We start from the raw sequence: 19,801 nt of genomic DNA, 5'->3' as shown, positions 1-19,801 counted from the left end.
AACTTAAAATATTAGTAGCACCAGTCACCCAGAAGAATTCTGCATCCTTTCTTGAAAACCTCTTGAAAGAGGAATTCACAACATCCATGTCTGTCATTATTTCTTTCTCTCTTTCTAGAAGGTACCAGACTTATTCCCCCAGAGCATGGTTGTATTTGAAGCTCTGTGTTGTGCATAAGGAATATAATATAGGCTGTCCAAATGTTTTTTATACCACTGTTGGGATTTAACCTTCCAAGATATCCATGCTGCATCAGTGTGTCTGCAATAAGCTAAATCAAGATCAAGGAAGTCCCCATCAGCTTATCCCACCTGCCACACTCTGTCCTATGATGTGATTCACTTAGTTCTCCAGGCTACTATAAAGCTTGGAGGACTCCTGAGGGGCACCTGGGAGCATAAGGCTAAAGAATATAGGAGGGGAAAAAATAATGTAGGGGGAGGTTGGGACTCTAAGAGTCTGCTTTTGCTGGTGTAACTTGTCACCAAAGTTGAGTCATCAAATTCCAGCAATTCATAGAGCTCGGTTCCTCAAAGAGATGTGCTTAACCCTCTCAAGCTACCTGGACACTGCTCAACATCAGGCACATCCCCTACTCATGTCCACCTCATAATCACTTGCTGTTGGCCCTTCCCTCCCTGGCTAAACTGCAAGAACAGAAACTTGATCTCAGCCTCTTCTGGAGCGCCTTCTAATACTACAGAACTCACCTGATCTCCTCTCCCAGTTCTATTTTTTGACATATGCTCTCTACCAAATCATCTCTTTATTGAAATTGCTGAAGTCTACACCACTGATCTTGGCTTAGGTCTGAAGGATGCATTTACATTGGAAAAGCAGGCTTCCTCCTTACCTTGCTTTGTCAATTCAGGATGCCCTTGACTGCCCACTTCCACAGCTAACTGCATACCATAAACAAACTTCTTCCAGCCTTGAGCAGTTCCTTGATTTGATGATACTGCCCTTTATGTCAAAAATGTCTGATGGACTCAATGTCAGGGAGCAGGGGAGAGGAAGTCCCACCCTCCTCATGAGATCAAGAAAAACAGGAAAATATGGAATTATCCCTCTTTCCCATTTTCTTTGGTCCTCTGAAAGAGGTACTGAGTCCCATGTATATTTCAACAAGACATAGTCAAGAAAAATTAGAGTTTTTGGTTATAGGGCAAGGCAGGTAGACCAATCTTGCAATCATCCCAAGGCTCAGAAGAAACACAATAGCAGCAATTGAACTGTGAAGGAAAAGACAATTTTAAGTAGGCTCAGCTCTCAACTCCTGATTTAGGCTGATAATGTGGAAAATTTTTATTTAGGAGAAAAAGGCTTCATTCACAGCCCACCCTGTGCTTAGCTGAGCTGAATTTCCTGCACAGTTCATTCCTTGCATATTTGAATATTTTAGGTTGCAGATGCTGAATTTACAGATCTTTATATGCAGTTTTCTTCAGGGTGTATAATGAGTTAGAATTCCGCCATGAGGACATTAACATGTTCTTTAGGTGGTTTTTGCTTTTATATAAAACTGAAAACAGTCAAACCCCAACGGCTTCCTTTGACCATGGAGAGCAGATCATTATGGGCAGTGGAATGGAGGGGAAGACAAAAAGCAAACCGTTCCTCAGAGGGAAATTCAGGGAGGAGCCCAGCTCCTCTCCCCCATCCTGGAGCCCCGGCATGGGGCCTAGGGAGGAGCAGGAGGAAGTTAACCGCTTGGTTGCTCTGAAATTAGCTTCATTCACCCCCATTATCGACACCGTCATGCCTGGTTTCATGCTTCCCTCTTGGATGCAGCCCAGCAGGGCCAGCGCCCAAAATGACAAATGGCGGTGGAGAATGGAGAAGCCAAGGGGACAATGGGGATGGGAAACCACGATGCATCAAGGAAGGTGTCCCCACCCCCACTGAGGAGGGTCCTGCAGCCAGCCTGGCCCAATGCGGGAAGGACAGGCAGCGCAGCGAATGGCCTGCCAGTGACGATGAGGCTCTGTGACCAGCCAGAGGCAGGGAGGCAAGCGGTTCAGGCAGCTGCAGGACCACAAGCACAAAGCACCTACCTTGTTCACTCATCATGAGGTGGGAGAGGCCTGAGGAAGAGAAAAAGGGAGAAAGGGAAGAGGAGCGGGGAAGGGTAAGGAAAAAAAGAAAGAAGACAAAGTTAAAATCTCAAAAGCAATACAATCTTAATTCTTGAGTAGAAAAAGGAGTGGCAAGGGCCACGCGCTTGCTCACACGTCACAGACTCCACATGCACATATCCTGGGACATGCAACAAGCATGGACACCCCAGCCTTCCTGCTGCTGGGCAGAAAGCCTGGCTTTCTAGCTTACAGTCTTGTGTTTGCGGAACTGCTCTGGGCCTAATCTCCAGAACTTTCCTTTTACCACTGTTCTGTGCAAAAAGTAGGATTTGTGATAGATCTGTTAAAGATTAAGTCCCTTGGGAAGCAGACTTAAGACGCCAGGTAAAGTTGGTTTCTTTCTTTTAAATTACTTATAATAGTAATACACGGTCACTGTAGAAACTTGGGAAAAATCATCAGAATAAAAATAAAAATATCAGTTGCAATCCCACCTTCCAGAGACTACCATCCAATTTTTTTTTCCTCTAGATAGTCTTTTCTACAAAAATTGAATCCTATGGAATGTACCAAATAAGTTCCTGCTTGCAAGAGTTGCTCAGACAGCCTGGAACTGTTTCTATCACTGTCATGTTAGCCCAGGGACAACGACACCACTTCTTCCACTTCTCCCCTACCATCTTTCCTGGAAAGGCCTCCACACTTGATCAGGGAGGACTAGCCCAACACTGAATGGTTATAAAAGCTATGTAAATTCCAAGTAAATAGATAAGAGAACCTCTGGTTATATTATTATGGAAGGTAAACAGGTATATTAAGAGCTCCTTGGTTCAGGAAAGCACAAGCCTTGATAAATCTATTAAAAAGAAAAGATTTTCAACCAGGAACCAACTGTACCAGTTATCTGCTCTTGTATTGGTTATTACTGGAGATATCTGACAATATCCAAATCACTCCAGAGATCCTTTACTCTGAGCAAAATTCAGAAATATAGGGGATTAATAAAGGAAAAAAAAAAAAACCTCTAAAGTATGGAAATCTCTAAATGTTTTTGGAGATTACTAGAGATTTAGAAAAGTAATCAGAGACAAAATATAGGTCAAGCAACCGACTTTTAAAAGATCAATGATATATTAAATACACACATACACATGCCACGAATGTCATGGGGTCTATTTTTTAAACAAATTTCATTAAACTATAATAATATTTTAAATAGACAATTTTAGTATTTGTTGCTCTAGAACCAGAATAAATATTCATGGAAGAATGAAATCATGACAAAACAAGTCATTCTCATGATTTGTTTTGTTCAAAAAATTCATTTTGTGTCTTTGTGGGGGAAGGGTATAGTAAGAAGACAGGAGAAAAGGCCCTAGACTTGATTAAGAGAAACTTCCATAGAAATAACTGTTCTTAAAATGTCTGTTGGAGTATGTGGCAAGGGAAATAGGGACAGAACAGGTGTATGAATTCAGTAGGTGACCCTCACAAGAGTGGCTCACACCTGTAATCCTAGCACTTTGGGAGACCAAGGCAAGAGAATAGCTTGAGTCCAGGAGTTCAAAACTAGCCTGGGCAACATAGTGAAACCCCATCTCTACAAAATAAAAATTAAAAACTTAGCTGGGGTGGTGGTGTATGCCTGTAATCCCAGCCACTTGGGTGGGCACTGAGTGGGAGGATCGCTTGAGCCAAGAAGTTTGAGGCTACATTGAGCTGTGATCGCACCACTGCACTCCAGTCTGGGTGACAGAGCAAGACCTTGTCTCAAAAAAAAAAAAAAAAGAGAGAGAAAAAAAAAAAAAAAAAAAAAAAAACAAGGATAAGGAAGATCTGAAGAGCTACCTAAGAGTCAAATACAGCGTTAAAAAGGGCAAACATTTCACTCCTGAGATTAAAGATGTTTGGCAGCTGCAGGAAGAAGTGAGTAGGAAAGAGATGGAAGAGTCTTTATTTGACCCATGTTAATATTTTTTAAATTTACCAAATAAAGAGTGAACAGGACATTTCGTAGTAAGAGGGGATTCAAGCCTCATAAAAACCCCTACAGTTGCACCTTATCTTGTGCTTCCCAAAAAGTGTATTTCACTGACGATCTATATCGGCCACCTGGAGATGATTATTTAAAAACAAAGATCCTGGGCTTCACCCAAGACCTTATGGATCAGAATTTGGGGAAGGAATGGGGGCCAGATCTGAATTTTAAACAAGTTGCCCAAGTGATTCCCATGCTTACTGGAACTTGAGAGCCACCCCTTTAGAGTGGCCTATAAATCACGTTTTGGTAAATTAAATCGTATAATAAATGCACTAAGGGGAATTGGATATTTAATAGAAACCTGCAGTGGACCCTTTCATAAAGGGAAGAATCCTTTTAAAATGCAAATAACTCACCACCTGTGTTTTAAAAATTCAAATATGTACTTATCAGGTTTTATTAAACTACATATGTAGTTGCAGTATTGCCACTCAAATAAAATGTTCATATTCGACTTATAAAACCCTTAAATAGAAATACTAGGCCAGAAAACGAGATATGCGATCCTGATGCCAAAACTTTGTTTTTATAGCCAATAAAGCAAAATGGATATGAATCAGTGTGACAGGAAACAGGACTGGGGGGAGAAACCACGTAACCATAATATGATTTGTTTCATTTTGCTTTTTGAGAAAAGAATTTTCTTCCACTTTCAAGGGCTTTTACAAAATTAGTACATTTTCTTGCACAAACCTGTCCTCAGAGCTTGCAGAGTTAAAAACTAGAAACCAAGAATTCCATCATGCCCAGGTCTATTTTGAAATTCTGCTTCTCCGCCTTCTACCTCAAACACTCCTACTTGCTGCTAAAAATCTCAAGCCCCTCAACAATGAATGGAAGTACCAACAACCAATTATCCAAACAATTCATGTATCTACCACATGCATAGACTAGTGGGGATACAAGTAAGTGTGGAATATCATCCCTGACCTCTAGAGTTCAGTCTAGCTGGGAAGGTATGCATGTGCTTATATTTACACACACACACATTTGACATATATACTGATACCTGACAGTGATGCATGGGGGATCAAGGACTTCAGAGCCAGATTTGATTTCCATCTGTGCTACTTTCTAACTTGTGACACTAGGAAAGTTGTTAAACATTTCTTTGCCTTGATTTTCCTATCATAAATTTTGACTAATGATAATGCCTACCTCTAAAGTTATTTTAAGGATTAATATATATAAATTTGTACCTACACATAGGAGCTTTTTCTTTTCTTTCTTTTTTTTTTTTTTTTTTTTGAGACAGTCTCACTCTGTTGCCCAGGCTAAAGTGCAATGGTGCAATCTCAGCTCACTGCAACCTCCGCCTCCCAGATTCAAGTGATTCTCCTGCCTCAACCTTCTGAGTAGCTAGGATTACAGGTGTGTGTCACCATGCCTGGCTAAATTTTGTATTTTTGGTAGAGATGGGGTTTCCACATGTTGGCCAGGCTGGTCTCGAACTCCTGACCTCAGGTGATCTGCCTGCCGCAGCCTCCCCAAGTGCTGGGATTACAGGCATGAGCCACCATGCCCAGCCTGACAAGAGCTTTATAACAGTTGTTGTTGATGTTATTTTTATTATGCTATGAAAATACACTGACATGTAAGGCAACACTTATTATAGTACCTGACAGACAATAGGTGTTCAGTGTGTGTTTGATGACTGAATGAGGAGTGAATGGATAATTGCTAAGTGTCAAATGATTAATTCAGACAACAAGACCAGTAGGGACTATAAAGAGGGTCCCAGGTACTCAGAAAAGGTTTCTGGAGGACAGAGGAATGTTTAACCGTCTTGGAAAATGGTTTAGGGTTTAGATGGAGGACACTCCAGGTAGCAGCATGAGATCCCATGATCACAACGTGCATTGGTAAGCACTTTTCTGTTCAGTTTTTCAGAAGCAACCAGGACACTGCCAGGCACATAGTTGGGACGTAATAGGATGCCATACAAATAAAGGAATGAATACATGTGCATAGTTCATATAAGGAAAAAGTGAAAGACGATCCTAAGAATCAGAGTATGGAGGTCTTAGGTTTCAAGGCTAAGCAAAGTAGACTTGATCTTGTCCCTGATGGGAGACATCGAGGGTTCGTGGGCAAAAGAAAAACCCAAGGAAGATATCGAAGAAGATTATTTTTGCAATACTGTGGATGAGATGGATTAGAGGGAAAGAGACGGAGGCACAGAGATCAGTTACAGGGGAAGGGCCTAAATTAGTATCATGGCCGTGGGAAAGAAAAAGAAAAAGAGGACTGAACAGGCTTTGGTGATGGATGAGATGCTTTAGGAGGGGTGGATGGGAGACTGGGGGAAACAGTAACAGAAATAAGAAGGTGGGATGGAGTAGGGGGATGGATTCAAAGTGGTGTGGATAATGAGTTCTACTTGACATATAAAGAGCTGAAAGGAGGAATCAGTCAAGCAAAAGATCCAGTGTGCCCTTAACAATGTAAGACTACAGTCTGAGAGAGTCAGGACAAATATTAATATAAGAGCTTCTCACAACTCCTTCATGGACGAGAGGGTCAGCACCTGTGTCAGTGAATGACACCCCAAAGGAAAGGGGGTTGGAGCCCTGAGTCTTAACCTGGGAGGAGTGGGGAGATATTAAGATATCCTGGAGGTTCTTTTTTCCCAAGTATATTCAACATTAAGATATAAATGTTGAAATAATTTTACATTCAAAAAAGAAAAAAGAAACAGGAACTATATGGTTTTCCAACATAAATTATAGAAAATAATGCTCAAAAAATCTTAACTGAGGAGGGTATAATTAGCAAGAAAGGAAATAGAGTCTATGCGAGGTATGCATTCTGTATGTTGTTCATGAGGAAGAGGTAAAAATGAAGATGGACCTTCTAGTCGATCTCAGAAACAGGGGGTCAAAATGCATGCCCATGGGCAGCAATCTCCCAGGCCACACTGCCAGCCCTAGGACCAGCACCCTGGCTGGGTTTGGAGTTTGGCATTTATTCCGGGCTTGATATTCCAGGGCTGCCAAAAGAAAAGGCACAGGCTAAAACGGGGGCTCATGGAAGCCGAGAGGACCACATCTTTCCAAAAGAGTCTCACTACCGGCTCTGGCCTTGAACAGATCTTCAACTGTGACTCAAAATCCAGCACCATTAAAGTTCACCTAAGGATGAACAGGAGATGGGCTGTGATAAACCTTTGATAGGCAGGAAATTAAGAATTGCCAATGTCAAATTCTTGTGGAACTATAATTCCTTTCAAAAAAAAAATTACAGAAATATAAGAAAGCAACGGAAATGTCTCCTGTTTGATGTCACACCTTGAAAAAGTGCTACTCCAGCTGGATCCTAACAGGATGTCTGACACTTTTGACCCTTGCGCCTCCCTCTTTCTAGTCCTATTAATATAGTCCACCCTTCTTGTGCCTGCCTATCTGTGGCGCACAGGTTCTCAGGGTACATAGAGGAATAAGAGAAGAAAAAGATCACCAGGAGATAAGACATACAAAGTTGAAACTGCCTTAGAATAGACTGCAAATCATATGTAAATTATATGCAAAGTACACGTAAGGCCCTCTAAACTATGTTACACCCTTTGGGAAAATCCCCATGGAGATAGCTATAGCTGCTTTTTCAGCTCGGGAAAATGGAAATGGCTATGAAAGCAAAGTCATTTGTAAGCGGCTGTGGCCATCATGAAGCCTGTCATGAGAATGACTAATACAGAGAATAGAAACCATTTACTGAAACAGGCAAGAGGAAGATGTAATGTTCAGGAACCAGGCCAGAAGTTGAAGGCCTCCATCATTTAAGCTAATATTGTCTCCCCCTTAAATCTATAATATCCCACCCACCTCAGATGGTTTTCAAATCCATCCTTCTTTCCTTCACCCCGGCCTTGTAATTGGCAAAAGTATTTCAGGGAAGGAAGGAAGTCACTCAGGGGGAGAAAAGAAAAGAAAAAGATTCAGAAAAGAAGCAAAAAAAGTTATCTCTGCCAAGACTTTTATTTCACTCGCTTTCAGAGTAACTTTTATCTCAGTGAAAAATCCACATATATCATCTCTTTTTTTCATAGTGAAGTAGAGAAATTAAATGTCACTAATTGCTGCAAGTGCCAAGTGCCAACGATGAATTCTTACGAAGCCACAAGGACTTTTTAAAAGAGTAATTACATAAAATCAGAAGGTCATAGAAACATCCACCTGACGTTTCTGGAAGAACTAGGGAGATGTTGAAGGGGGAAGAGGGTAGGCCCCTGAATTTACAGAAGCCAAAAGTGTCCGTAGGGTGACCAGGAATTTGGAAAAGAGAGAAGGGGGAGAAAATCTCATGTTGTTCAGATTTGCATTTTAAAGAGGGAAGTGGCTTGATAACTCTCCCAAAAATGACCTGGGAAAGGAAGAATTTCATCTTCCAGTTGAAATACACATCTTAGCATTCTGAGCACTAAAGAGAAGAAATTCAGTTAACTTGGTAAAGAGAATTACAACAACAGCTAATATCTGTTGGTTGTTTATCACAGACAAGACATGGCTATGTTATCTCATTAAATACAGCTCTATGTGAAAGACATTGCTATACCATTAATTTTACACGTGAGAAAACCGAGGCTAAGAGCTAAAGTCACACTACCTTAGTGAGGGGTGAAGTGAGGACTCTGCACCAGCAGATGGACTTTACAGCCTGTGATAGTAACCATGACACCAGTTACCCCCTCTAGTTCAGTGCTAATGGAGAAGAAAGGAGACATAGCTCAGAGAATCCAGAAGCAGAAAATAGTGCCTAGACATCAGCTTCATTTATGACCCTGGCCCAGCAGGGCTTAAAGGGCCCTGGGAAACCCTTTTATTTATTTATTTATTTATTTATTTATTTATATACTTTAAGTTCTAGGGTACATGTGCACAACGTGTGGTTTGTTACATATGTATACATGTGTCATGTTGGAGGAACATCACACACCAGGGCCTGTCCTGGGGTGGGGGGAGCAGGGAGGGATAGCATTAGGAGATATACCTAATGTAAATGACGAGTTAAGGAGAAGCCCTTTTAAATGGCTGTCTTCTCCCTTTCCTCAATCCTCATCCACAGAATCTACTAAAACCTGAAATTCTTCTTTCCTCAAGTTATCTAGTGGCATAAAGCCACTTCTCTCTTTAAAATGCAAATTTAAACCTGAGACACACTCAGACTCCCCAGTCATGGATACTGTCATGTGTGAGATCATCAGGGCAGCCAGGCTAAAGGTCTCTCATCCAAGACGGGCATGCACAGGACCTTTTGAATAGAGAAAGTCAGAGACATACAGGCTGAAGAAGTCTGCCACCATGGGTGGGAGGAGAGCACAGGGGACAGGGTGGGATTGAGAAGAATGCTTACAGGAAAGGAGAAGGGTCTGAAGAAACCTTCTACCTAAGTCCTCCCTTTTTTTTCTTTCTTTTTTTTTTTTTTTTTGAGACAAGGTCTCAAAAAAGGTCTCTGTTGAGTGCAGTGGTGCAGTCGTGGCTCACTGCAGCCTCAAACTTCTGGGCTCAAGCGATCCTCCCACCTCATCCCCTCCTGAGTAGCTGAGATTACAGGCAAAATCCATAATTTTGTCTCAGACCAGCCCTTCCCTGAGTAATTCCCTGACCTTCACTGTGAACTTAAATCTACTTTTTCTGCCCAGGGTTTGCTAGTTCCTCACAGCAGAGCCTAGGCCTGCTCCACATTTGGATCAACGATGTGTCTGAAGACATTCACGGCATGCTGTCTGGATGTTGTGATGACCTCAACTTGAAAATAACCGATTTGTTAGAATTAGGGTCCAAAAGGATGAGAACAGGCAAAAGTGAAATTTAATGTTAAGGGCTAAATGTAAATTTTGGCATTTAAGTGCCATCCTCTACCCTCAATCCACCAAAATAAAAATGTTCAATAGCCTCGCCTTTTCTCAGCATTGTCTGTACCAGACATAGGGCTTTGGTTCAGTGTATGTTGCCATACATTAGAAGAGGCTTTAGTCAAGTGGGGTATTAATTCCACAGGAGAATACCTAGGATCGTGAGGGACCCAAAACATGTTGACATGCAGAACAGCTCAAGGAACCACTATGTGTAGCCCAAACAAGAGAGAGCTACTTCGTAAAAAACTCATGGAAGAACATGAGAGCTGCCGTCAAGCATGTGTCTCGTTATGTCGTGGAGGCTGTAGTGCAGTGGCACGATCTCGGCTCACCGCAACCTCTGCCTCCCGGGTTCAAGCGATTCTCCTGCCTCAGCCTCCCAAGTGCCTGGGACTACAGGTGCACACCACCATGCCCAGCTAATTGTTGTATTTTTAGTAGAGACGGGGTTTCAACATGTGGGCCAATATGGTCTCGGTCTCTTGACCTCATGATCCACCCACCTTGGCCTCCCAAAGTGCTGGGATTACAGGCGTGAGCCACCGCGCCCAGCCCCCATCGAGCATTTTTAAAGGTGTACATGCATGATGAAAAACATAAAAAGCAAGTACATTTGCCATGAACAGAGGGTAAAATAATAAGGGAAATTTTATTTGCCAGAAAGGCCATAAAAAAGAGTCAGAATGAGGTTGTACGAGAAATCTACCAAAAAGTCCTCCCAACTCTAAGATTCTTTGCCTCTATGAATTCAGATGATCTCCAAAGAGACCAAGCAACATATTGGGCTGAACTGTATCAAACTGCTGATAGGTGACTGGCTTTGGCCCATAAAAATGGTGGTTTAATACAGTTGAAATCCCCTGAGAACACTACCCATAATCAGAATGGCAGGCTTCAACAACAGCCTGCCACCACTACAGCCAAGCTACACAAAGCTTCAAATAATCACCTAACAGCAATTATGAGCTAACACTCAGGATAATCATGTAGGATTTACATATAGGATTTTGGCTTTTCTGCAAGCTTTACACAGCACTGAGAATGGATTGAATAGTTGGACTGATGATGATGATGATTTCCAGAGACTCAGAAGAGAGAGATCCTGCTGCTAATTCTCCAAGATAGGGGTTGCCCAGATTCCAGCCTCTGAGTTTTGTCTTTCCTTGATACTACCATGTTCTGTCCTCACCACCAAGTCTTTTGTGGTATGTAATCATACCAGCCAACTCACTGTTTGCCACTAGACCAATATTGTTCTTATGGCATGGTGGCTGAACTGAACAGAAAGGGTTTCTTCCTATCATGCCCATGAGTAACCAACAGCTTCTATATGGCCTAATTATTACAGGGTAGGGGAAAGAATGTCTCCAGCCTATTCCCAAGCTATTCCATCTCTTAGTGGGGAAGGAGTGGTGAGGTTTCCTTATGCATTCATGCCATGGAAGACAGAGAGACAAAGGTAGTTATGCCCATCACTCTAAGGGCTAAAGGAGCAGCAGTAATGACTTTTAGAAAAGAATCGTTCCAAAGGAAAGAAAGTCTTTGCTCTCCAGCTGTCATGAACTTCCCTAAAACAGTTCTTCATTCATGAATAACATGAAGCTAGAAAGGACAGCTGAGGTGCTAGATAAAAGCACTGCACCCAAATAGATCACGGTGTGCTGGATTTAACAAAGTCAAAGAATGATCCCAAGCTTTAGTCAAATAAACCAATTGCGCAAGTCCAGGAAGGGGAGAGAAATGGGCACAAACATAGTAAAGACTTTCATTGACATTACAATAGTAAAGACTTTCATTGGCATTAAGTTCAATTAATACTATAATCTTTTTTATTAAGGCTAAGATGTTTGGTGCTGTCATTAATAGATATCTAGTCTAGAAAAAGGGAGTCTAGGCCAGGCACAGTGGCTCACGCCTGTAATCCTAGGACTTTGGGAAGCCGAGGCGGGTGGATCACCTGAGGTCAGGAGTTTGAGACCAGCTTGGCCAACATGGCAAAACCCCATCTCTACTAAAAATAAAAAGTTAGCCAGGTGTGTTGGTGTGTGCCTGTAATCTCAGCTACTCAGGAGGCTGAGGCAGGAGAATCGCTTGAACTCGGGAGGCAGAGGTTGCAGTGAGCTGAGATTGTGGCACTGCACTCCAGCCTGGGCAACAGAGCGAGACTCCATCTCAAAAAAGAAGAAAAACAAACAAACAAAAAAGGGATCCTGAGACCACTCTACAATGAACTGAACTGATCCCAATCATATTCAGAATACTGTATGTGGTGAGGGCATCCTTCTTTGGAAAGGATGCAGAAAATAAAATGTGTCATTTTTCAGAGAACAGTGACCTGGAAGAAAGAATTAAAACTGCTTGTAGGAGAATGCTTAAAAAAAAAAAAAAAAAAAAAAACTGGAGATGTTTTAGCCTTTAGAAAAGAAGATCCTTAAAGACAAAAGCCCTGTCTTCAAACACTAGGAGTGTAATTAGAGCTATTCTGTGTGTCTCTAAGGGCTGGAAGCCATACAGGTGGTGGAGGCTATAGCAACGAGGGATACGAAAGAGCTTTCAAACATTCAGTGCTGTTGGAATGGAATGGAAAAGCTAAAGGAGCAATGAGTTGCTCATCTCTGAAGGGGTCCAAGCCAAGTCTGAATTAACTCTTACAGAAGAGATTCAAAAATTAGGTGCACAGAGAGCCTTGACAATCTATTGGGCCTCTTCCTTCCCTGAAATGCTGATTCTAACCACAGGTTTATGAGCACCTACAATATGGCAGGTAGTGGGGATACAGGCATGGATAAATCTCTGTTCTCAAAGAGTAGGACACTGCTGCCCTTCAAGTTCCCATAGTAGCAGATCAGGGGACCAGAAAATACACAGCTGACTATGGTACATCATCATGATGGCTTTACTAGCCCTATGTCCTAAAAGCCATGGGAAACTCAAGGGAAGATTACCATCCCATCCTCCTTTCTACCTCCTCTTCACAATCTCCCACACTACTCATAATATATGTGGGTGTATAAAATTGCAGTGAAGAGCGAAGCTTTCAGGTCCCTTCACCTTCAAGATGACTTTATTTTAAAACAGTGATTCTCAAACTTCAGTTGTATTAGAACCACCTGGGAGAACTATCATAGTTTAATAAGCCTGGATCTCATTCATTAGCTCTCCAAGTGATTTTGATGCATACCAGAGTTTGCAAACCACTGCTCTCAATAATCCAAAGCCTGGATTCAAATTCTAGCTCCACCTCTCACTAACTGTGGGACTTCTGAGCAAGTTAACTTTGCACTTCCTTCTGCCTCTCATCTGAAAAATATCTGTATAATTTCCCGCCTCTCATCTGCAAAATATCCTTTCAGAATCACTGTGACAGTCACACGTAACCACATACGGAATACACTTAGCACAGTTCCTAGCACACAGGAAGGGCTCAAAAGCATGTAGTTATTGCTGTCATTATTTAGGGGACTGGTCTATCTAGGTCCTCTCTCTGCCCTGCCCTCCATCTCTTGCCAACACCATTTCTCTAATAAGCTGGCAGCACTAGCAGACCACCTGCCCATTGCATCCTCAGATGGCTCCCTACATGGTCACAGTCAGCTAAGCTACCCCATAAAAGGACCCACTGCCCTCGACTCTCAGCTGCTTTCTACCTCCTCACTCCTCCTGAGGCCTAGCCCAGCAAACTGACAAGCTTAGCCTCGTCCTTACCAGACCTTCCTAGGCAGGTCTGCAGACTGGGAGGGTCTCCAAGGCTGTCCCAAACTAGCTGTGTGGCTTAGCTGAGTCACACGGGAGGTCTGTTGCCTCATTTCCCCCTCCTGGACAGGGAAGGAACTGCTCTGGAACAGTCTCTCAATGGCCTCATCAATGACATTTTGAGCAGCACAAATCTTTGAATGAGGCTCTCCTGCATATCACAGCGCATTTAGCATTCATTGCCCCTTCCTTCTAAATGCCACTGCTGCCCCTCCACACTGGAGCAACAAATAAACACCTCCGCCCATTTGGCAAGGTCAGGGGCAGGATATCACGAATGATTTTTCCAGCTAAAATTCTGGCCTTGCCCTCCAGAACTGGGAAATGAAATATGACCAAAACCAATACCCCAGTGGGTCTGCCTGCCTAAGATAATAAAGGAGGGATTTCTAACTGCTCTAGAAAAAAGCACCAAGGTCCAGTGATCTGCATCCCTGAGTGAGCCCAAGCTGCAGGCAGGTTGAGAAGCAGCTCCTTACTCACATTTACTCATTGAGAACAGCTACAGCAGCCAGGGGGGTCTTCCTGGGCCCCAGCCGGGCAATTGGCTGGGAGTTGAGCACTGTTAGCCTAGCTGAGGGCCCCCTTCCAATCTAATTACACGCAAAGGAGGTAGATTTCCCTGCAGCCTCCATCTCCCACTGAGCCAAGCCCAAGATGGGCACTGAATAAAGATTCATTCAATTACCTTCTGTCTCAGGGTGAACCCCAATAAAAAGCGGACTTTCTTTCAGCGGGATGTGGGATAAAACAAAGAGCTGAGTCCTAAGCACTGCTGATTCATTCAGGAAGCGTTTTTCTGTGCCTGCGATGTATTGGCACTGTGCTAGGCTAAGAGGACACAGTTGTAAACAGCAGTGTACCTTTGTGCAGTGTACACTCTAGTGGAACTCCCTAGGAGATGTCTCCTGGGCCACACCTACCAGGGTTTGCATTCTGTTCCACCACTTTTTACTGGGTTATATCAGTGACGTACTCATTGTACCTGAGCCTCAATTTGTTCATGGGTGAAATGGGCCAAATAGCAATTTACCTCCTAGGGATGTCAAAAACATTAAATGAGGCATGCAAAACTTAATATTTCCATGCCTGGCTTAAAATACTAGCTCAAAAATTTCAAGTGTTTTTTCTCATAAGGTAATAAGGAAGAAAAGTAAGTAGGAGTATTGACCCAAAGAATAGCAAAGAAAAAACAAATATCTCATAGGCACTACTAGAGTTAGAAGGTTTCAGTCTTTGGTAATGGAGAAGGCATTCTCCTGGTTGCTATTCCCCAAGGTAGCTCAGTCAGATGATCTAAGCATACAGCTTCAGAGTCAAAGAAGCCTGAAAGGTCATCTGATTTAATCTATCAGGTTAAAGAAAAGAAGCCTATTTGCCCAGAGAGGTTACATGACTTGCCCAAGGGCGTACAGCTCCTGGGAAGAGTGGCAGAACTACCAAGCAGAAATTCCAGACCTGCATTTACATTCTGAAACTTACCATACCTGCTTCCGACCTTGGGCAAAGGATGCAATGTCTTGGAGTTCTTCATCGGTGAAGTGGTAGGTGCCTGGCACACTGTGGGTTCTCTACAAAATATTGGTCTCCTTTGCCCCCTTTTACTGGTTCCTAAGCCCCACTTGAGAACAATGGCTGGGATCTCAGTTTGAGGGACCTCTCCACTGGAAGCACAAAGGGCAGGACAGATAGGAGAGAATATGCGGCAGGAGAGAACAGCAGATGTGTTTGGGGAGGTTCTACAGCGCTGCGCAGGAGCATGCCTCAAGATGATTAGGGAGATCAAGACAGCTACAATGGTGAGTTGATTTTCTGTTTTTAAAAAAACCTTTCTGAGCCAAAGTATCCTCATCTATAAAATGGAAACATGTGCTTAAAGGATCAACTGGATAACTTATGTGAACCCCGAAAATCTGAGGTCTCAGTTAATTCAGAAAGTTTATTTTGCCAAGGACCCACTGGGACACAGCCTCGGGAAGTCCTGCTGACATGTGCCCAAAATATATAAAACAACTTAGTTTTATATATTTTAGGGAGACATGAGATATCAATCAATATATGTAAGAAGTACATTGGTTCGGTCTGGAAAGGTGGGACAACTTGAAGCCAAGGCAGGAAGTGGGGAGGGGGCTTCCAGGTCACAGATAGGTGAGAGATGAATGGTTGCATTATTTTGAGTTTCTGATTAGCCTTTCCAACAGAGGCAATCAGATAGGTACCTATCTCAGTGAGCAGAGGGGTGACCTTGAATAGAATGGGAGGCAGGTTTCCCCTAAGCAGTTCCCAGCTTGACTTTTCCCTTTAGCTTAGTGATTTGAGGGCCCCAAGATTTATTTTCCTTTCACATTTGTAATAATAGCTATTTCATATATGGTTAACTATGTGCCAGGCACTGTTCTAAAGACTTTACATGCACAAGCTCACAATCTTCGAAACAACTCCGTGAGGCAGGTTCTCTTATTCTCCCTATTTTGCAGATGAAAGAAGTAGAACCCCCACAAAGGTAAAGTAACTTGAATAGGTCATAGTGCCATGATAGAGACAGAGGTGGCAAACTTTTGTTTAACAAGGAGCCAGATCGTAAACACTTCAGGAGCTGTGAGGCTCTATCACAACTATGCAACTCTGTGCCGCTCAAAAGTAGCTGAAGACAGGCCAGGTGAGGTGCTCACACCTGTAATCCCAGCACTTGGGGAGGCCGAGGCAGGTGGACCACAGGGGGTCAGGAGTTCTAGACCAGCCTGGCCAACATGGTGAAACCCCGTCTCTACTAAAAATACAAAAATTTGCTGGGTGTGGTGGCACACACCCATAATCCTTGCTACTTGAGAGGCTGAGGCAGGAGAATTGCTTGAACCCAGGAGGCAGAGGTTGCAGTGAGCCAAGATTGCACCATTACATGCCAGCCTGGGTGACAAGAGTGAAACTCCATCTCAAAAAAAAAAATGTTAGCCGGAGACAACGCATAAGGGAATAAAGGAATAGGTGTGGCTATGTTCCCGAAGAACTGTACAGGCATAGAAATTCAAATTTCATAAAATTTTTGTCTTACAAATTGTTCATCTTTTGACTGTTTCCAGTCACTTAAAAATGTAAAGCCCATTCTTAGCTTTCAAGCCATACAAAACCAGGCTGCAAGCTGGATTTAACCCTCAAGCTATCGTTCGCCAACTCCTGCTCCATCCTATGCTATCTCACCTTACATCTACGTGAAAGATGTAAGGTGTCAGACAGAGTGTGCCTGAACAGTGACCAGCACAGACTAAGTGGTCAGTAAATGCTCATTCTCATTCCCTTCCCTAATCTCATTCTCCTTCTTCTTCGCCACAACCAGATCAGATATCTCATTTTGCGCCCAGCACAAGAGAGGAAGGCGAGGACTTTAGCGAGGTGGACTGCAACTTCTCAGTAAAGAAGTTACTGAGGAGTGTCCCAAAGGGGAGGAGAGAGTGGGAATTTGAGCTCAGTGTGGCTCAAACTTTAATGAGTATACACCTAGAGGTCCTGATAAAATGCAGATTCTGATTTAGTAGGCCTGAGAATCTGCTGGTTGGTCCTGCAGGTCACCCTGTGAGCAACAAGCTTCAAGGGCATCCCCTCTGTGTCCACAAACACAAGTCAGACTCGCGCTGCCTCCAGGCTTTGGGTTCAGGCTGGACTGAGTGGCTCCCTGGAGACAGGGCAAGGTCCAGGACATATAATCAGGTCCCCTCCCCAAGGACAGCCTGAGATGACTTACAATGGAGGAGGAAGACAATACGGGGCGGAGATCAAGAGCGGGTAGGGGAAGGCTCCAGCAAAGGCGTCTGTTCCTTTGGCAACAGCAGACAGAGGCCTCCTGGGGGCCCAGCAGACAGGAGCCCCTCCCGCCGTGCCTGCCAGGGCTCTGATGGACGGAAGCAGGAGGCCTATTTCCTCATCGGGCCTCTGAATAACTAGGGCACTTCCACAAGGTCACAGTTATTCATTTAAATTCCAGGTCTAATCAGCAGACAGAGCTTGAGAAATTATCCCTTCTGAGGAGAGAGGCTGTCATTGGAGCACCATAAACAGCCCCTCCAGGCAGGAGGGACAAGCACTGAGGGAGGGGAGAAGAAGGTCCCAGAATTGTTCCCTGTGCTCTAACTGACTACTCGACTACTCTTGTCTCTTCGTCACCTCCAAATGGCTTCCAGAGAGTTCTGGAACAGGCAAAAGGCAGGGGAGGGTTTAAGACAGGGCAGAGATGCCCATCTCTGCCCTACAAGCAGCCCAGGAAGACCAGTGACAAATTCCAATGTACAAAAGCATGGGATAAAGCACCTGCCAGGCGTCCCTGCCAGGCCACAAATGGGTTACATAGCCTTAGAGAAGTCCCTTGCCTTCTTGGGCCTGAGTTTGCACTCCTTGGACAGGATACCCTTTAAGCTCCACCATGTCTTGGAACCCTACAAACTCAAAATTTCCCATGTGCTTGTGGCCATACTTCTTGTTCAATAGAAATTTTTGAGGTTAAACTCTGTGCCATGTGCCATGCAAAGAGCTGGGAATGCAGACACAAATAGGACACAGCCTGGCCCACAGCTCTGTCATGTGAAAAGCAGGGTCTGGAAGAACAAGAGCACAAGCTTTGAAGGCAGACAGATCCGGGATCCTGGCCTAGTCACTAGCAGGAGGTGACCTGGGCAAGTTACTGAACTCCCTGCAGCAACTTTTCTCCCTCTGTGCTGAGGATGGTAACACCAACCTGGAGGGGCTGACATGGAGGGTTAAGAGAATGTCAGAGCTGGGCTCCCAGGCCCTCTTCAGCACCTGCCAAGTGCTTATTGTTACTGTTATTATTCTGAACCTCCTCCCCAAAGGCTACAAGGAGGGAATGTGGATTTCACCCCATGAAGTCGAAGAAAATGTGCCTGCCCCTTTTTCCTGGGTGCCCTGGGCTCTTGCTCCAAGTCCCCAGCCTGTCTCTGGGACCTTGGGAAAGGTATTGCCCACCAGGCCCCATCTCAGACTTTTACATTAGGGTTACTTCTAACTCATCTCCTCCACATGTAAAATTAATCAATTAATCAATTGTCCCTTTATAGTCTTCCAGTGGCCTCTGGTAAATAGTTACATTAGCTCATAAAATCCCCAATTTGTCTTCCTGAGGGGAAGGAAAAAAAAGTCAGAGAACCACTAAAGGCTTCTTGTTTCAGAACCACAGTGCTGCTGGCTCCAGAATGCCTGACCAGGGGCTCAGAGAGGCAGGAGGCCCCCGCTGACCTCAGCCAGGGCTGGGCATGCTCAGGCCACCTCCTGCCATGTCCAGGGTCACAAGGGAAGGGTCCAAACCAGTGATTTGCTTCAGGCTCAGAAACCACGAAAAAGCAAGGGGTTGGTAGGGCAACAAGATTGGTAATCAGCCCTTGACACCTCAAGGACAGAATGAAGAGCACAAGATCTGAAATTAGGCTGCAATCCCCTCTTGGCCCTGCCACTCAACAGCTGGGTGACCGTCACACATCATTTAACTTCCCTGGGCCCCAACTTCCTCAGCACTGAAATGGCGCTCAGGCTACACACCTCAGAGGGATAAGAGAACAAAATGAGACAATAGCCATGAAATTGAAATGGTGTTGGTCAGGCTGATCATAGTTGCTGTTATCTGAGGAAGGGTGACTCACAGACCTCTACCCCTTTGAAAGGATGGCAGAAGGCCTATTGGTCCACTGTGTTTCACTCCGCCATGTTATCTCACCCAGGACCAATATGGCGCCTGTATGAGCACTAGAAAAAGATGCCCCTTTGGTCAGAGGCAGCCGCATGGACACAGCTTGGCAAGAGGAACAAAGGCTGGATTCATACCCCCATGCTGGGAGACCCTAAGCAGGGCCCAGCTCTATGTGATGACCCCTGGTCACATCTCTACTGGGAACCAGAAAGAGAAGAAGCCACGTGGCACTTTACAAACAAAACAAGGTGTTGGGCTTACTCCCTCGCTTCCTTGAGGTTTCCCAGCAAATATCATCTTATCAGAGGATACTTCCCTGACTGCCTATTGTAAATTAGGGACTTCTCCTCTATCCTGCTTCAATTTTCTCCACAGCACTTCT

At 44.0% G+C, this 19,801-nt stretch overlaps 1 protein-coding gene across 45 annotated transcripts in view; it reads right to left on the bottom strand.

Annotated features, from left to right (window-relative positions):
• Positions 1–19,801, bottom strand: part of NRXN3 (neurexin 3) — a 1,719,470-nt gene that overhangs the window by 1,585,208 nt on the left and 114,461 nt on the right. For 44 of the 45 annotated variants that reach the window (XR_010588584.2, XR_010588585.2, XR_010588583.2 and 41 more), the window contains exon 4: positions 2,056–2,085. The exons of the other annotated variant lie outside the window; for it this stretch is intronic. Coding sequence is in view for 40 of the 44 variants with exons in the window: in XM_005561918.5 (XP_005561975.3) it covers positions 2,056–2,085 (30 nt within the window). In the remaining 4 variants the exon portion in view is untranslated. The remainder of the gene's footprint in view (positions 1–2,055; positions 2,086–19,801) is intronic. 45 annotated transcript variants of the gene reach the window in all.

This window comes from Macaca fascicularis, chromosome 7 (assembly GCF_037993035.2).
Source record: "Macaca fascicularis isolate 582-1 chromosome 7, T2T-MFA8v1.1".
NCBI lineage: Eukaryota > Metazoa > Chordata > Mammalia > Primates > Cercopithecidae > Macaca > Macaca fascicularis.
Note: the sequence above shows the minus strand (reverse complement) of the source record. Positions and strands in the feature narration are given on the sequence as shown.